This window comes from Engystomops pustulosus, chromosome 9, assembly GCF_040894005.1.
Source record: "Engystomops pustulosus chromosome 9, aEngPut4.maternal, whole genome shotgun sequence".
NCBI lineage: Eukaryota > Metazoa > Chordata > Amphibia > Anura > Leptodactylidae > Engystomops > Engystomops pustulosus.
Genome location: NC_092419.1, coordinates 29,457,855 through 29,477,558, shown reverse-complemented (window position 1 = coordinate 29,477,558; position 19,704 = coordinate 29,457,855). Strand labels below are relative to the sequence as shown.

The window sequence follows — 19,704 nt, the reverse complement described above, 5'->3', positions numbered from 1 at the left end:
CCCCCCTCATCCTCATAGACTGTAAGCTCTTGTGTCACCCCCTCATCCTCATAGACTGTAAGCTCTTGTGTCCCCCCTCATCCTCATAGACTGTAAGCTCTTGTGTCACCCCCTCATCCTCATAGACTGTAAGCTCTTGTGTCACCCCCTCATCCTCATAGACTGTAAGCTCTTGTGTCCCCCCTCATCCTCATAGACTGTAAGCTCTTGTGTCACCCCCTCATCCTCATAGACTGTAAGCTCTTGTGTCACCCCCCCCCCCATCCTCATAGACTGTAAGATCTTGTGTCACCCGCTCATCCTCATAGACTGTAAGCTCTTGTGTCACCCCCTCATCCTCATAGACTGTAAGCTCTTGTGGCACCCCCCCCCCCCCCTCATCCTCATAGACTGTAAGCTCTTGTGTCACTCCCTCATTCTCACTCCTTTTGTACCATATGACTGTTTGAACCCTGTAATGTCTTATTTTATATGTCCCCTATGAGATGTAAAGCGCTACGGCATATGATGGCGCTATATAAATAAAGATTATTACTGTTATAGCTGTACAATGAGTCATTATTGAGTTCAGTATTGGGGATTCTTTATACATACAAAGAAATCTCCAAAACCATAAATCTGCTTTTCTTACTTTTGAGGCAACGTAAGCAAAAAAAAAAACCACAGGGTGTACCCGGTGTACAGGTCACGTCCACTTAAAAGTGAACCCAACACAAGAGCGCAATAAGAATCCGCTGCCAAATAGCGGGCAGCCACGCATAGAGTTCTGGAATTTGTAGTCCAGCCTTTGCCCTAATCAGTGCTTATGAACGTCGCCGAGCGGCCAACTAAACTACATTTCCCATCGTCCTAGAGAATTCCCCTATTGGTTACTTGCATCTCCTTCTCTCAGTGTGCGCAATGCATTCCGGGTATTGTAGTCTGGATCACCGCCTCTTTCACCTGTTCGATAGCGTCGGAAAACTACAACTTCCATAATGCTCGGCGTGTGAAGACTTGAGCTGTCCAGTTATAATGTAAAGCTCTTTAGGCTCGTCCGCCAGGGGCTCCGGTCCTGCCAGGTAGTCTGCGGCTTGTTTTATTCTTTGTAATGGAAGTTGATGTTAATGGCGGGAGAGCGGGTATTTTATGTGAAGGTTGCAGTGTTGGGAGAAATGTATATTCTTTATTAGTAATGCATGTGTTATTTTCATATTGCATATGTTGCTGTATTTCTCTAGTTTCTAGCAAACTATAACTCCCAGTATGTTATGACACTCAGGATCTGCAGGGAGTTGTAGTTGTATAACACCCACAGAGATTCGGATTGCGCTATTTCTGGCTACTTCTCTGTTTGCTTACTTTTTTTCCCCCACTTTTCGGTTTTGTGCTTGAATTGGAGAAGTAAAAATAATGTCAACGCTGCACCCATCACATGATGCACCCCAGTGTCACCCAACAGAACCATCGACAGTAGTAGGATCCTTATGGGTTTCTATTATCCTACCGAACAAAATGTGAGCCCCTATAGAGAGTCAAAAGCCTTCGCCGTTGTTATATTCCAACCTTCTTTTACTAAATCGAATGAAGAACCACTTTTTGTGGTCATTTTTGCAATATCAGCCACAATAGGAGTCAGCATATGGGTCCCGTTAGGATAGATTTCCACGTTCAGCTTATTGGTCCTGTTAGGATGCATTCACACCTTTTAGGTTTGCTTCTTACTTATCATGAGCTGCACCTGCTCATATTTGCAAAAACTGCACCCGTTAACCCAAACATAAGAACGCAGATTTAGGAGTAAAGGAAGAATGCACTCGCATTAAGGCTGCATCCACACATTCAGTTTTTCAGATGCAGTTGTTGAAGCCAATTGAAGATTGGGTCAAAATGTTCCTCTTCGTTTTCACTTTGCTCCTGTTTTGGACATCAAAAACTGAATGTCTGGACGCACCCTCCGGATGCTTTCCCATATGCCATTTTCATTGCGTTTTTAAACGCATCCAAAATTCAAGTGAAAAGGGGGGTCTGCCTGAAACGCATGCGTTTTGGCCAAACCCCTTCCCACTTTAGTTTTGGATGCGTTTAAAAACGCAAGGAAAACTGCACGTGGGAAAGCAGACCTAAAATACAAAAGTAATTCATTAAAAAAAAAAGTACTGGCCCAATAATGAGCACCTCCCAGCTTTGGAATCCATGTGATTGACTTGCTTTCATGTTTTATGCTGCGGAAAGGAACTTCCGTGTTTGGGGTTCATTCTCTGGTAACCGTTTATAGCCATGAGCATCACCCGCATAGCTTTGGGTCAGCTAACTCTGAGGGCGTATTCACATGATGCGTTTCTTTGGATTTTTTTGATGCATTTAAAAGGCCTCTGTCTTGATCACATGTTGAAGTAATATTGTGTTTTAGCAAATACAATGGAAGCGCAATGTTACATAGACATGCGATTGCCTTTGGAATACGTCAAAAACGCATCAATAAACACAGCGCAACGCATCGTGTGAATGCGTCCTCATGACTAACCTACAGGTATTTGCAGTGGATTGAATTTATACAAATCCCATTTATATTCTACGTAAAGTTTACGCAGATTCATATATTTCGGATTGCATGTGCCTCGACACTTATTAATAGCGCATCATGTGAAAACCCTCCTAAAACTCATGTGCGTATAGACCAAAACGCTTGTGTTTTGCAGCGTTACTTGGTTTTTGTCTTTTAACAAGGCTGAACTGATTGCGTGCGTTATGGTCTAAAGCGTATATATGAAGGGTGACTTTGGCGTTTCACCCGAATTCTGGTAAACCCAGTGGGGGCCGGTGCCCATTTGGCAAATAAGGATGCACTTCAGCCAATAAATGGACCCTCCAACCATTAGTCCATCACTTCTGTGACTTTTGGGTCGAAACACATCTTGTGCCTCTGAATCATGCTGCCATGTGAAGACCAGTAATATTGGGTGGGGTAAGAGACTTTCCTTTTTTTAATTGTGCCATCCCAGACCTCGCAGGGTTTCCAGAATCCAATTCAAAGGATTTTGGCACAGCATTTTATACATAGAAATTTTTGCCCCAATCCTTTGATGGAATATACTCGCTTTTCCCTGATCCATAAAGCAGCAGTCGTCTTTATTCCAGTGTGCAGCAGCTGTAATAGGCAACTACCAGATTACCGCTGGTAGACTGTCCTAATGAGGCTGCTCGTTACCACTAGGTGATGAAGGGGCTTCTTTTCACTAAATCCTGATCCTCCAGAGTTTTGCGAAAAATAAAAGTTTATTACAATATGTAAATTAGCCTGAGGCGCTCAGGCGCAAAGCGTGTTACTCACTCCTCAGATCTTAGCCCCCACATTTGTGCTCCTGTACAGCTTCTCCTTCCTGCTCCTTCACATAGCTCACAGCTTCACAGGAGCACAAAGTTGGGGGCAAATAGCTGAGGAGTGAGCAGAACAGATAAGTCGCATATTGTTTTTTGAAATGCATCCAAACCAAAGTCCAACCCCTGTGACTACCCCAGGATTTTGTCAGGGTGCAAGAGTAAGTTATAACACACAATTATATTGTAATGCAAATGCTCAGAAAAGGTAAAAAGGCAGATTTGCACTGCAGGTGTCATGGGCTTCTGCAACCTGTCTTTACTGAAAATGAGGTCCCTGGTGACAGGTTCCCTTTAACGACTAGAGACCTTTTTCATAAATTGACATTTTAGGGCAACTATGATTCTGATACGGCTCCCGGAAAAAATTAGTTTGACCCCCTACCTCCCCTAGGTGTAAGACTAAGGCAGTGGTGGCGAACCTATGGAACGGGTGCCAGAGGTGGCACTCAGAGCCCTTTCTGTGGGCACCCAGGCCTTCACCCCAACACAGAGTTTGCTAGATAGGACTCAAGGCTTTCTCCTGTGGTCCAATACAGGGACATATTGAAAAACTCTGGTTTGCCTTGTGTTTCCGGGGGCAGGAAGTGATCCTTCTGTTATCTTGTCTTTTCATGTTACTGAAAGTGTCTTATGTTTTTTGCAGGGTGTGTATTATGTCCTGTAGCCTCATTGATTAGCTTTGTCTTGCTTTTTGCTAATCTCGGCTTCCATGGCTTGATTGGGGAGTTAGGGAACCTTTTCTACGTGTCGCACATTCCGGTGAATGTGGAATACTAAACCTTTAACCCCCTGTTTGTCGACCGTTGTAAGTTAATAAACAAAATGCGCCAATTAGGATTACTCATCAATCTTATTTTATGCTTCTCAGTAACCTTTGATACCTGAGGAATACCGGAGAATCGCTGCAGAGGGCCTCACTCCGTTACTAAGCGCTGCCACAGAAGACGCCACTTTAAGGTTTGTTGGATTATTTCATTTCTTTTCATTTCTTTCTCTTTTTACAGTTTTTCATAATGACCATAGAGCAGACAGATGACTCTGGTAGTCCTGGAGGTCCCCTCTGTTTTTAGCAGGTGCTTGCTAGATGTTATGGGAGATATTACTGGCACGGATAATGTAGACCCTTTCCTAATCTCATACATTATGATTTTTCAACAAGTATGTAAAGCTAGCTTAGGCCATTCATCCATCTAAAAGGGGGTGATCTGTCTCCTTGAACTGCTTAAAGGAAATCTACCATCAGAATGGTGGACCACGTACACTTACACATCAGCTGCAGTCTGGTAGTGTCATTGGCATTGCTGGGATGTCTGCAATTTGCTTACCATTTGATGCATTATGAAGCAAACATACCTTGAGAAAGCTGTAGCTACACTGATGCAGAAACATATCTTGTTTAATCCCTGTGCTGAGTGGTTTTTCAGATAAAACAATTATAAAATTATGATAATGAAGCTGTCTCACTTCTGTGGCTGCTCAGAGCTTCTCCTAGCACAATGGTGATTCACTGCACCACTTGATGATGGGTTGTGCCTGAAGGCAGCATAATCAATTGCATCCCCCAGCTGCTGTGTATGAGCGGTCCAGCTCAGGTTGATTAGTCATTTTTTGACTAAGCTCCGCGTGTAATGTGTTTATGTAGGCAGCCAGCCTCACCCAGCTTTCCCAAGGTCCTGAATGTTCTAATGTTTTTAGCAAAACCACCCAACTCGAGGATTAACCAAGATATGATCCTGCATCAGTGTAGCCACAGCATTCTCAAGGTATGTTTGCAACATAATGCATCAAATCGTAAGTTTCTTTTAAATATTTTTAAAACTTTTTTTAAATGAGACTCTGTATCGGCAAGGTTTTTTAATTTATGGACCACATAGTAAATCAACTTTCCTCTACGCCTCCACAGCGGCACCACAGGAGGATTCTCCCACCCCCAAAAAAAGGACTGGAACCCTTTAAATAAATCACTAGTTTTTTTTTTTCCTGTTTCTTGGGATGGGCGGTCCACTGTGAAGATCGTGCAGCTAAAGGACTTGTTAAGGTACAGGGAGGATGCATTGGGTGCACTGGGGCTCTGGGCAACACATCCGCTTGCCTACCTCCGACGTAAGCCCTCACATGCAGGCAGCCACTGATGATTCCCGTGCCGATATGGTGGCGGGATCCAGCGCGGGTATTGCCCCAGGGGGCGAAGTGCCTCCACTTTCAGCAAATAATTAACACTGTTAGTATAATGAAAAATCATTCCATTTTCCAATATACATTCGCTTTTCTAGATCTCTGCTTGCTGTCATTCAACAAGATTATGAAATGAGATTCTAGAAGTGACTGATTGAAAGATAAGATTATCTGATGTGACTCTCCCCCTGCAGCCTTTAGACTTTTCTCTGACAAAATATGACTCTTCTCTGCTCATTTTAACATGAATTTGGTGGAGATTTTTTTGAGTAAATGGGCGATATTTCACATAAAAGGCAATTCTAGAAAGACTATGCCTACCTTACCTGCATTTCCGAGTAAATAATTGTAATAATGTCTTTAAAGAGAAAAAAAAACAGTGCTGGAGTTGTTTGAGCCCATTTAGCTGTGTAATCCCGGCCATAATGTAATTACCCACAAAACCAGGTCTGTGGTCGCGTTTGATGTGCACTTTAAGATCATTAGCGCGGTGATGAGCGAGAGATCACCTGCTTCGTGCCCTGCCGATAAAAGCGACTGTGTAGCCGCCTGCCTCGTCTGCTCAGCGGACGCTCAACTCTGCTTCTCTGTCCAGGAAAGATTACTGGCGTAAGACCAAATTCTCTCTAAGTGTGAGCTTAGTACAAGCAGCAGTTTGACATCTTCTTGGGAACACGCTGACATTCGGGTTTGGGCTGAGCAGGACATAAGGGGAGTGTGACTGCTTAACTGCCTGAGTTTGCCACTGAGACCTGGGGTGGTGACACAGTAGATGTTGCCAATTTTTTTTTTTTTTTTTTTTTCTTTCTTGTCTCTTTGTTGACTTTGGTTGTTTTTGATCATTTCTACCACTTTCTGATTTGCTGTCCGTCACTTTCTCCTCCTCTTCTGCAGACTATCTCCCTGGTCTGCTTGTGCTTTCCCTGCTCTAATGCTCTTCTCTCTGGTAACAGCATGTGGTGCCGTAGACTAACGCGCCTCTATCCAGAGACCAGGGGGCTTGTGAGCACATTGGCCAAACGGCAGCATCGATGGGAACCAAAATTGCAGCAATCTTCTCCTTCAGTGGTTCGGTGGTTGAGTACAGCTCCGGAGGCTCATGAATGCTCATGGGTCTTGCATCCTGATCATTTCGGTAAGTTAAAATTAATAATTTAATTTGGACATTATTCTTCAGCCTGGGTTTTGGATATTTAGTCTTCTATGTGTATTGAAAACATATTTCATGGGATTAAAAAAAAAAAATGTTTCAAGTGGGATATTGGCTAATAGGATGAGACTGATACATTATTTATTCTTTTCTGTATATTTGCTTTTATATTCTTTATTACTTTGTCTGGTCACAGAACTGTCCTACTCTGGAAGCTCCATGCGCTTTGACTACGTCTGGCTCCGGGATCACTGCCGCTCGGCTTCATGCTATAACACCAAAACCAACCAACGCAGTCTGGACACGGCCAGCGTGGACCTGGACATCAAACCGGCACAAGTTCGGGTAGATGAGACCTCTCTGTACATAACATGTAAGTCTTCTACAACCAATGAGCTTTACTTTCGGACTAAAGGTGGGAGGTACTTAAATCTCCCCAAAATTGTGTCTAAAAATTAATCAAATGTGGTGCAGGGTAAACCAGTTTCGCGCTGACCAAGATTTATCAGTACTCAATGCTGAATGATAAATCTGTCATACTATAAGACGGTCTAGTTCAGAGCCGAAAAAAAACTGCTTATTTTTGGCAAAATCATTCCATGCTAGCTTAAAGCGGTTGGACCACTGAAACGGCGGACAGTGACCCCCAACAGTGTTATGTACATGTATGTGTTTGAAACCATGTAATTACCGTATATACTTGAGTATAGGTCGACCCCAGTATAAGCCCGAGGTACCTAATTTTAACCCCAAAACAATGGGAAAACCTATTTACTCGAGTATAAGCCTAGGGTGGGAAATGCATTGGTCACAACCTCCCTCAGTAAATAGTTATCCAGCAGCCCCTACCCCCGGGTATAATAGGCAGCAGCCCCCAGAAAGCCCAGTTTACAATGTAAAAAACAATGTACTCGCCTTTCTGACACCCCCCACCGCTCCTCTTCTGAAGCCCTGGATCTGGGTCACCGGGCGCTACCATCGTGTACACCGTGATGTGATCCACTTTCTGACATCATGGTGTGTGCCGATGCCGGAGCACACACTATGATTTGTTTTAAGCCTCTGTACTTATACAGGATGTATAGCCAGTTATGTAAGTGCCTGTAAAGAAGTCTCCTAAACTGAATCCTATGGGTTTCATTGCTCCTTTCCAGGGCCGGATGGACACATGACCCGATACCGCTTGGAATGGTTGTCGCAGAATAGCTATGAAGGACAGAAACAGCAGTTTGTTCAGCCGAGGAAACTATGGAATGAGAAGATCTATAAGGAAGCGAACATCCGGGGAGTCAGTTACTTGGAATTCATGGAGACAGATGAGGGGCTGAGAGACTTTCTGCACAACTTCCTATTATATGGTATTGCTTTCGTGGATGATGTCCCAGCCACCCGGGAACATACCCAGAGCGTGGCCGAGAGAATCAGCCATATCCGGTAACGTCTATGTTATATTACCAGGATTTATAAAGAGTAGAGAATCAATAGGGACTGTAGAGTCGGTCAGTTTTGAGTGGAGTCAGAGTTATACTTATCAAGTATTCTGTTTTATATTACTAAATTGTGCCATTTATTTTATTAAAGACCTAACTCTGGATAGACACTTTTATAGGAATTAAAGGGGATGTTTGGGGAAAAACATATCAGCTTTCGTCCAAAAACAGCGCCTCTCTTGGCCATGGTGTATGCCGGTATTGCAGCTCAGCTGTATAGCGATGAAAGGATCGTAACATTATCTTAAAATTAACTTTAAGTCTGTTTCTCTAATCTGGGATTTCCTACTTCCTACAGTATCTTTAACACTGGACTTGTCTTGCTGTAGACATCCCTCTAGCTGTTCTATAGAAATCAGTGGAGCCCCCTCTGATTTTAGTGGGGTTCCAGGAACAGCCAACAGTACAAGCCGCTTTTCCTTGGTGGTATAGGGCAGAAAAGGAAGACTTGCATCCCCTTATCTGTTGCTTGTGGGTCCTCTGATAATGTCAATACACAATAATCGTCTAGTCCAATAAAACCCCTTTAAGCAATCAGTCAGTTTCTAGATGCTTTGCTTTCTCAAAAATATGGCTATGACTTGTTTTTATGCATTGATTTATTTGAAGGGGATGAGCTTTTTGGACCTTTAGGTTCACAAACCTGTGTTTGTGTTTTCCTATATTAACCACTAGATGGCGCCTAAATCTTCACAGCATATTTGTAGGTATTTGGTCTTGCTACTAGTTAACTTAAAGGGGATTTCTCCTTCTAGCAACAAACCTGCTATAATCTGTTGTCTGTTCCCGTTCAGTATAGTGCCACTGTCCGCCTCTGTAAGTGGAGTCTAAGCTGTGCAGCTGCCACTTTAGTGGGTAGGTGGCTGTTCATGTGGCACCATTGGTTAACACATACATACATGGAGGTCAGCATTTAGGTGCGGCACCGTGCTCAATCAGTCCCTCCAAATCCATCTACCTATATGTTCCACAACTTTAGTGGGTGTAATTCGCTGTAATACCTTCACACCGGGGATAAAGGTAGCGGCTCGTAATACAACGTATGTGCCTTCAGTGCTTGTTTATCTGTACCCCATGTTATTTCTCGGTGCTGGACCCCCATTATTTATTACTGCTTTCACAATATCCGCAGGGAGACCATTTATGGTAAAATGTGGGACCTGACGTCTGATTTCTCTAGAGGAGACACGGCATATACCAAGCTCGCTCTGGACCGTCATACAGACACTACTTACTTCCAGGAGCCTTGTGGGTAAGTACAGTTTGTTGTACTAGGGCCATTACTGGACTTGAGTGTAATAAAGAGTTTTTAAATAAACTCTCTCTTTTCATAATGTGTACATTTTTGATGATGTCCATCTCGGGGGGAAGGGCTTAGCTTTACCGGTCTTTGCGCAGCTGTTTGCCACTCAGGATAGACATCAATTTCTTATTGGTTAGGAGATGACAACTGCCCCCTGCACCAATCGGCTCTGCAAAGTAAACCCCCATTGGTCAGCAGATGTCTAATCACCCACCTGGGAGTATGTGATCTTTTGTGATGTGTGTAGGTTTATGTGACTTGAAGAATCTTCTGAGTAAAAAGAAGGAATCTCTGTCAATCACTGTATGTGGGAGGGGTAATCGGGACTCTCGCTGTCAATCACTGTGTGTGTAAAAATCGGATTTCTGCTGCACACTGATTTAATTAGAGGATCCTGGTGTTCTGGAGAGGTCCCAACCCTGTATCGTATAGAAAAATATAGGACTCCAGTCACACTGTTGAGTTGCAAGTTTAGGATTATTTATTTCACAAACTTCAAATGTGACGTTTCGGTCTACATTAGACCTTCATTAGACTCAGTTTGTAAATCGTAATGGGGCTTGAGGTATTGCATATAGCAATGGGGGCACCGTGGAGCAGGAATGGCAGTCGTAGCCGCTCTGGAGAGAAGCTACAGAGCCGCTCCAGAGCGGCTACGACCGCCATTCCTGCTCCACGGTGCCCCCATTGCTATATGCAATACCTCAAGCCCCATTACGATTTACAAACTGAGTCTAATGAAGGTCTAATGTAGACCGAAACGTCACATTTGAAGTTTGTGAAATAAATAATCCTAAACTTGCAACTCAACAGTGACTGGAGTCCTATATTTTTCTATAAATCACTGTGTGTGGGCGGGGTAACTGGGACTCGCTGTCGATCACTGTGTGTGGGTGTGGTAATCCAGACTCTCGCTATCAATCACTGTGTGGCGGGGCTCCAATATTTGATGTGAACATTGCCCTGCAGGTCACGGCGTATATACTTAAGGGGCTATGAATTGAGTTATAATTGAGCCAGAAACTGGCACAGGCTTTGACTAGTACCTACCTACTAGTTACCTGGCAGAGCCCACTCCATGCCTCTCCCTAACTACTTGTCGTGGAGGTGGCATAAGGGGAATTGTGTCTTTTATCAATGCTTGCATGCCAGTACAATGCTGTGTGTGTGTAATTTTTTTTTTTTTCCTCTTTTCAATTTCTAAAGTTGCAGTATAGTCTTGGCAGATTCAAAAAAACCTGATGTGAATCCATCCTCAGATAAAGGAACAGCTACTTAAACGTGTGTGTGTGTGTGTGTAGATATAGGTACACCTAGACGTGATCACATAAATAACCCTAAAATATTTCACTGCAGACGCACAACTGAAGATGGAATATGAGTAACACCAGTTATAACATATTCCGAAAATCTAAGTGTTTTTTGTTTTATTACCGCTTCCTGTATACAAAAAGTTCCAACACTATCACTGTGTATATGTGCATTATGTGTTAGTGTTTTGAACTTTGTTTTGTATGGCATATTTCCATACAGCAAGCGGTGCTAAAATTATTACTTTTTCGGATAACTAGAGATAAACGAGAATATCCGTCCGAGCTTGATGCTCGGACGAATATTTCGCTCGCTCGAGAAAATGGCATCTCCCGCCGTTTTGATTTTTGGCGGCCGGAAACAGAGCCATTCACAAGCCAGGAGAGTCTGCACTCCACCCAGCATGACGTGGTACCCTTAGACGTCGATAGCAGTCTTTGTTTGGCTTATGGGAGTGGTTTTTCCTTCCTTATGGATTTTCGGGAAATTATTCTTAGATTTAAGGGGAGCTAAGTAAATAGAAAACTATGAGCAATCTACCCTATATCATTCTGCCTATCTGCTAAATTTCACCTGCTCTGTACATAGTGTCCTATCTGCAGGCAGCATGTTATAGAGCAGGAAGAGCTGAGCAAATTATAACATGCTTCCTGCAGAGAGGAAACCATTTATAATCTGCTCTGCTCCTCTTGCTCTGTAACATTTATTTACAATTTGAAGAGCGCATGTAATGGAGCAGGAGAACCTCTACATAGTTGTGTGTATTGTGCTATAGTATGTATGTTTGACTGTTGCAGAATGCAGCTTTTCCATTGCCTCCGGCACGAGGGCACGGGGGGGCGCACCCTCCTTGTAGACGGCTTCTATGCTGCGGAGCAGGTGCGAGAGCATCACCCTGAAGAATTTGAACTCCTCAGCAATCTCCCGATGAGACATGAGTACATTGAAAATGTCGGAGGATGTCAGAATCACATGATTGGGATTGGCCCAGTATTAAACGTGTATCCTTGGAATAAAGAGCTTTATATGATTAGGTAAGTGACGTCCAATAATAATGAATTATTACATTATACTCGGTTAGTAAGCACTCACTTTACCACTACACAGACCTGTATATTCAACCAGGAGTCCAAGCATCAGGTGCCACATATGACAAATACACCTGTTAATTTTTACTTTTTTACATTTAAAGGGATTTTCCACTGCAATTAACCTCTTCAGGGACCTCGGGATCAAAGGAAATTTTTTTACCACGGTTGGACCTTATCTTGATCGAGGAATAAAAATTTCCATGGCCTCCTTCCTTCTAAAATAAAAAAAAATTATGCTAAGCAGCCAAATGGGCACTGGGAGGCGTTACCACACACACACTTCACAGGCTGTTACACTGTGCACGTGTAAATCTCATCCTCTATAGCAGCAGAAACCATTTTCAGTTGTCATGATGATTTTGGAGGAGAACAGCCATGTTTTGTAGTCTCCGGATAACTCCTTTAATGACTGGAGTAGCTATTAGGAGTTTTCAGCTGGAAAGCCCCTTGTACAAATACAAAGCAAGGTATCTACTGAGTTACTTCTAAATAATTTTAAGGGTTTTCTTTCTTTCTCTTTCTTTTCCAGGTACAACAACTATGATCGCTCTGTCATAAACACCATACCCTATAACCTAGCACGACGTTGGTACACGGCTCATCGCATCCTGACCACCGAGCTGAGGAAAACTGACAATGAGCTGTGGGTAAAACTAAAGCCTGGCAAGGTGAGCGGGGGATTGATAAATCTGAATTGGGGGGAAAAGTAACTTTTGTTGGGGATTCCAGTAGACAATAGGAACTTCTGTGAATCCCCTCCTGAAGACCAACTCTTTGAGAAGTTGGATGGTCTGCTCAATGAGGGTTCACTGTGTACAATAAATCTTTTGAGACTGTTGTAAAAAAAAAAAAAACAAGCAACTTGGGGCCTATACACGGAGCTTGCTGATCGGTGGGTGTTGCAGTGATGAGACCCCCACAGATCACGACAACAAGGGGTCCAATGGGGTCCCAGGTATCTCTATCAGACCCCTCGTCGCTCCTTCAGAGTAATGGAGCAGACGTCCGCGCATGACCATTCTGCTCCATTCATCTCTATGGAGCTGACGGAGATTGACGAACTCATTATTTTTGGGGGTTCTCATCATTGAGACCCCCCTTTAAAACAAATGACCAACTGTTTTCACATTTGTTACAAATGTACATTTTTGGGGTGGTTTTCTATGGAAGTGCTATTTTGCCTGTCTACTAAATTCTGCAGAAAACTTTCTCATCACATATTTTCGAACAGCGCTGCTGTGGGTTGTTTAGTTGATTTTAGATTATTTTTAGCTGATTCTTTATACAGTTCTGTCTCTGATCAGATAAGTATATTTCCTGTTACCTTTGCTGAGGTCTAACCTTGAAATGAGTCAGATGAGTCTAATTGTTTGTCTAGTTTCTAAAACCTGCTCTTTTATTAGCTATTATAAGGTGTCTGATTAAGGACCCTCATTAATAGAGAAGCATTTCCTCATTAGGACCACAAACCAGACACTGCACAAACATTACTTATTCAGTTTGATTGGAGGTTGTGTAATACTTGGTTTGCCCTGCGGGGGTTCTGTGAGAAAAATGCATTACTTATTAATGGATGAGACCATGTGATCAGTTTGAGAATTATTCTAAATTAAAGGACACCTGTCATCAGGTCTCTGTCACTATTTCTATCACCACTACCTGTTGGAGCAGCTCACAAGGATCCATCCCAACCTTTATCTAGTCAATTCATATATTAATCATTATAAAATCATATTTTCTTTATTATGTAAATGTGGCTGGTCAGAGGCAGTGATGTTACCCGTGTTACCCCTCCCCCTGCTCATGTCTGTGTGTAATGTATAGTAAAGCATTGCTAGTGTCTGTGCTTTATCTGCAGACATGCTGCATCCTCCCATACATAGGTGACATCAGACATCGGCTACACAAGTACCTGACATGTTCTGCCATAACATGGCTGCCTGACGCTGTTGTATCTCTCCTATACACACACAGACTGCAGGGAGTGTCAACACCAGGAAGCACATGGAGGAACCATTATACCTCACACCATTATACAGGCTGTCAGTCAAGCACTGGGGGGTGTGGCTGTACTTCCCACTTATGAATAAGCTGGACAGCTTGAATATGATAATGACTCATTGGACCTCTCTCAGGTCATTTGCATATAGCTTTAGGACCTCATTGCTTAGGTTTACAGGCATGTAGAGGGACAATGAAGGGACAGAGACAATGCGCTCGAATGGCAGTTTATGAAAATATATTTAGTTTAGGGGGTTAATTTGCCTGACGGGTTCTCTTTTATAGGGAAATTATATCAAATAAAAAAATTAGGTCAAATATTCTGTTAATTTTTTATGCTGTGGTGAAGAGGAGATTGTGACCGCAGCGGTGATGAGACTTCAGCTAGATATTGGCCGCAGTAGTCACTTGTTCGTGGCATGACATTTACATTGGAGCTGGAAGAACATGGGTGTAGAAGCATCTCTAAAATTACGGGTTTTATGCTCAAAGCGATTGCATTATCAGGATAAGCTCCTCTTTGGGACAGCACAGTTGAATGAGCTCTTCATTCTCTAAAAAAAAAATGTACATGCCTCCCCCTTTCTCAAGCATAAATATATAGAAAGGAGGTGGAGCCTCATGATAATTAAGGGGAAGAGCCCTCAAGACATTGCAGTGTTAATATTCACCTCTGGTTACCGCATCTCTGAGCCATGTGGATTTTAAAGGAAATCAACCATCAAAATTGATCATGATAAACCAGGGACACTTACTCATAGATCATAGAGCTCTGTGGGGCGTTACCAGAGCCCATCTATGATGTAGCTTCACAGGCTGTTACGCTGTCTCCCCCTCCTTCTTGACTGATGTAATCTCACACAGCGGGAGGGGAGAAGTGCTTCTGCACAGTATAAAAGACTGTGAAGCTGCAGCAGAGAGGGGCTCTTGTAATGCCCCGCAGAACTCTTCTGGCTTATTAGCACAATTTTAAAAGCTGATTTTAGAAGGTAGGAGGATATGGATAACAAAATAAGAAGATTACCATGGTCACGGTGCCTGGATCTATGAGTAAGGGTCCCTGGATTATCATGATGAATTTTAAGGTGGGTTCCTACCACTTGTTTAAGTGGTTATATATCTATCTTTTTTTAAATCTGGGGAAATCAAAAAGTATTTGAAGGGCCTTTGCACTTTAGACTTAAATGCTATTTAGAGTAGAAGTTTTTTTTAAAAAAATGTACGCCTCATGCACACCACTGTAATTGTGGCTGTGAGATAACGACACAAAATTATACCCCATTGACTTTTATAATGCACGGTCACAGTGCAGTGAGGCACAGTGCATGTACAGTGTAACTGCATTGTAATTGTGCCAAGTGACATTGCAATATAGAGCAGATCATATTTTGCCCTGCCAATGGCCACCCAGCCGAAACAGCTGATCATTTTTAACCCCTTACTTTGCAATTTTACTCAGTTTTATCGCTGTTTTAGCTCCTATCGCTGATGGTCAATGTAAGATTCCTGGGTGTGGTCGGGGACTCTCTAACCAGACACTTCATGATTCCTCTGTGCTGTCTGCTGACAGTGTGCTTAGATTATCAGGGTACAGGTTTATCTACACTTTTATTTGGCTTCTAAGCATTCACTAGTATCTGAAAGATAGAGTTGAGACAGCTGAGATCCATGAGATGGATGTAAAACGCTATGAGCTCTGCTCCATCACCTAATCAACAAAAGTCAGCTCTGCTATATGCCTCCTTCAAGATAAAGACCTTATCTGTCTGTAGCTTGTGGAGTAATTCTCTGCACACTGCTGCTTGCTGTCAGGAAGTGCCTGTGTCTGAGCTGGTCTTGTAATGCAGGGGGAGGGACAGGAGGCAGAGAGCATTGCAGTGTGCAGACAAGAGAAGCTATTCATGAGAAGAATCTGTCCATAGTCAGGAGATTTACGGTCGTATCCACGGCCAACCAAAACTGTATACACCGTGATAGAAATGTGTTGGAATTATATCTGTAAAATTCTGTATTTTTGTAACACATTTTCTAATTCTGTTACCCTGAGTACAGACGGTCCCCTACTTAAGAACACCCGACTTACAGACAACCCCTAGTTACAAACAGACCTCTGGATATTGGTAATCTAATGTAATTTTGCCTTAGGCTACAATAATCAGCTGTAACAGTTATCACAGGCGTCTCTTAATGAGGCTTTATTGTTAATCCTGGTTTTTATGACAATCAAACATTTTTACAATCCAATTGTGAAAGAGACCAAAAAAATTTGACTGTGGTTATAATTGTAAAATATACAGTTCCAACTTGCATACAAATTAAACTTAAGAACAAACCTACAGACCCTATCTTGTATGTAACCCGGGGACTGTCTGTATATTTATGAATTTAGTGGGAATACCCCTTTATGTTGGTGATTTTTACATGGAGACATCGGCCCCTACCTTCAATGCTTGGTGTATTTTAAAAGTAAAACATTTACATTTTCTTCACAGGATGTAACAATCTTGTGGGTTTATGTTGAACAGGAACCGGCATTTTCTAGAAATTCTTATAAGCCTGTCATCACTACCGTCACGGAATATCCTGTGAAAAATATTAAAAGGCATAAGAAATATTTGGGGGTTGTTGAGGAAATTCAATTACTTGTTGCTCAGCATAAAAAAAAAAAGAAGAACCTGTATCGGGCTCTACTGAGGGCCAGTAAATTTTAATTTTATTTTTTCTTTCCTAACTAATACTTTGGATAAGTTATGCGTAATCGACTGCTTGGACCCCCCAACTCATAATCCGAAACTGGTCACTTAGAAAAAATCTCTCCATAATTTGGCATTCAGTTGACTTAGTCGTGCTTTAAAGGAAACCTACCACTTAAAAGTGGTAGGTTTAGACACATATACATGGCACCAGCTCAGGGTGAGCTGGTGCCAGAGCATATTTTTGTTAGGGGAACAAAGCCCCTATCGCCGTTTTATAAGTTATATTAACTTATAACTCGGCGCACCGCACTTGGGCACGGCGCACCATGCGCGTGCCCGTGCGTGCGCCGGATTCTAACGTGCTGGAGAGGCGGTGATGTCACCGAGCTCTCCGGCACACGCGCGCCTGCGCAACTTAGCACGGGGAAACAGGCCGTGCCAAGTTGCGCAGGCGCGCACGTGTGCGTGTGTCTGTAGTAATACATAGGCATTCCCTATACAGTATAAATGTCCGCCTGCCCCGCCCCCCTTTACTGGCCTATACACTGTATGACACCCCACATAGTATAAAGATGGTTTCTGTAGCCCCCGCCTTATGTCTCCTTTTCTTTTGAATACAATTTAAAAAGTAACTTTTTTTATTCAACCCCTCCTTTTCATCAAATCACAAGGCACCTGCTGACCTCTGTCAGTATTCTAAATTTTTTCAGTAATTTATAAAACTGTATTTCACATTACCTGGCTCCCTGCCAGCGGCATGTGATGAGGGGTGGGAGGAGGGGCTTTAGCAGCTGCCTGTGGTCTCATCCACACTCATTCAGGCCCCCCTCCCACACTTCCTGTAATTAGCATTGAGCAGGCAGGGGAAGGAGGGGCATGGAGTGGAGTACAGGAAAAATGCCTAAGGAGACTGAGGCACAGGCACACTAGCTGCTGCAGCTCATGTACAGCCCTTTTCCCGGGTACTCTGCACACGCTGCTGACAGGGAGCCAGGTAATGTGAAATAAAGTTTTATAATGTACTGAAATAGGAATGCTGACAACTGTATTTTTAAATAAAGCATGGCATAAGCTATTGGAACATGTCACCAGCTAAAAAATATGAACATATTATCAAGTTTTTATGACCAGATCATTAAATTAAGCCAAGTTAACTTCTGGAAAGTGCACACTAGCTCTTACGGTGGACATGATTTTATTATTTAGGGGTTTAATGTTCAATGTGATTTTGTTTCTTAACCTAAATTATTCCTCCTATTTCAGGTGCTGTTTGTGGACAACTGGAGGGTGCTACATGGACGGGAGTCCTTCACCGGCTATAGACAGCTTTGTGGTTGCTACCTCACACGCGATGATGTCCTCAATACTGCCCGTATATTGGGCCTGAAGGCCTGAAGATCTTCTGATGTCAACCTCTCCGTCTCCATTTTGCAATATATCGTGACAAAGTGGTACCCATACCAAACTTGATCAGATTTTGAAAGTCTTCAGAGGAATGATTCCCTCAAACCAGCATTATTATTATTATTATAACACAAGATTTTTATTAAATTCTGATGAAAGCGCTTAATTACTCGATGTATTATCCTTATGTTCATGGGGTTTGTCCACGAAAGAAAAGTCTCAAATCTTAATCCCCTAGTCATCCTAACCTGATGTTTTTGGGTTTTTTTTTTTACCACTTACTAGCTCCGTGTAATATACTGTAGGCGTGGTCTAGTCACCAGCTCTCCCATACATGAGCAGTGTGATGAGCTACATTGATTGCATTGTAATCACCCAGCTTTCCCAGATGCACATTTCAGAGGGCAGAGGTGGCGTCTTGGTGGTCACGCCCTGGCACAAGTGTACCTGTGAACCACAAGTAAATCAATGTATCAAAAACGGGTTCCTGTAACAGCACCTCAGCTTTGCATGTCACATCATATCCTCATCCATTGAGCTGGAGTGCGCTGGGACGTGTAGTTCTTCAGATCCACTGGCCAAGGTCATCCCATATTTATGTCATGGGGAGAGCTTAACCATTACGTGCCACAGTATAGGAAAGGGTCCTGCCTCTGCGCCGCATCCCTTGTCTTCCTATGGAGGGAAGAGGAGTAAAGAGCGCTCACCCCTCTTCTCCTATCCCTTTGCTGACCAGGGCCAGCACACGGCCATGTGAATGTACCCTTTAATCTTCTATATACTACAGAAATGACTCCGAATGCCCACAAAGGCTTTTTTAAAATCGGCATAGAATAGGCTACTGGAACCTGTCACCAACTAAAAATCACATTTACCTGCAGACGCAAGAGTAATCGGGAAATTGTGATGCCCCCAATGGACCTTGTGTACTTCCCAGGTGGTAGAAAAGAAGCCTTTTAACTTGTGTACAAATACACATTTAGTGTTAGAAGAGGAAACAGAAGTAGACGCCGACTTCATTGAACCGCACAGCAGCAGGACGAGGAGGACCACAGGCGTACGTGCAAGTAATACTATTAAAGGAAACCTACCACTTCCAATCGTGCTTCTAAGCTGCAAATGCCGTGCACTAGCTCCGGTTGTGCTGGTGCCAGCTCTTATTATCGGTATGTTTTTAAACCGATGTAAAGTGTTTAAACACTTTATTAATCTTTGTATATGAAGTAGCTTCAGCGCACCGTGGTACACGCTTGCCGCACCATGCACGGCTTTTGCAGTTTAGAAGCATGATTGGAAGTAGTAGGTTTCCTTTAAGTTTTGCCTTTTTACTGGGTTTGCTTACGACAGAAATTCATTTTTTTTTTTTTTTTTTTTTTTTTGTAATTTCTTTTTATGCTACTTTTTTAAAAGTTGCCATGGTGGTTACTAGCTGGCATTAGGGTTTCCCTCTAGATGTCTAAACAGATGGCAAAATTGTTTTCTATAGTCAGGTGCGTTAGCTTTTAGGCCGCATTCCCGTGACCGTTGTGCTGATGTTTATCCAGCTGCACATCCACGTAGGCGCCTACAGCCCCGGGCCGCGGTGCGGTGAGCATAATGTGAGATAACCGTGCCGTAACTGCAAAAAAAATGTCTTCAGTCGTAAGATTGGCCATACTGCAATGTTTCCTATGCAGAGGGGAAGGGTGAGCAGCGATCCTCCTCCTCTCCAGCGTGCTGA

General features: G+C 43.0%; 1 protein-coding gene across 1 annotated transcript; it reads left to right on the top strand.

Annotated features, from left to right (window-relative positions):
- Positions 1-903: 903 nt before the first annotated feature.
- On the top strand, positions 904-18,150 carry TMLHE (trimethyllysine hydroxylase, epsilon). The gene is made up of 9 exons (XM_072123860.1): positions 904-1,061; positions 4,232-4,320; positions 6,492-6,673; positions 6,885-7,061; positions 7,843-8,122; positions 9,311-9,430; positions 11,590-11,826; positions 12,413-12,551; positions 17,844-18,150. Exons 3-9 carry the CDS (start codon positions 6,493-6,495, stop codon positions 17,973-17,975), a joined length of 1,266 nt encoding a protein of 421 aa, XP_071979961.1. The 5' UTR covers positions 904-1,061; positions 4,232-4,320; position 6,492; the 3' UTR covers positions 17,976-18,150.
- Positions 18,151-19,704: the final 1,554 nt, after the last annotated feature.

What these genes read in the sequence shown, in the direction of transcription:
- TMLHE (XM_072123860.1), top strand. Translation starts at nt 6,493, where the DNA reads ATGTGGTGCCGTAGACTAACGCGCCTCTATCCAGAGACCAGGGGGCTT. An exon ending in GAGAGAATCAGCCATATCCG is followed by an intron (nt 8,123 to 9,310) that starts GTAACGTCTATG and finishes CAATATCCGCAG; the next exon opens with GGAGACCATTTATGGTAAAA. An exon ending in AAAGAGCTTTATATGATTAG is followed by an intron (nt 11,827 to 12,412) that starts GTAAGTGACGTC and finishes TTTCTTTTCCAG; the next exon opens with GTACAACAACTATGATCGCT.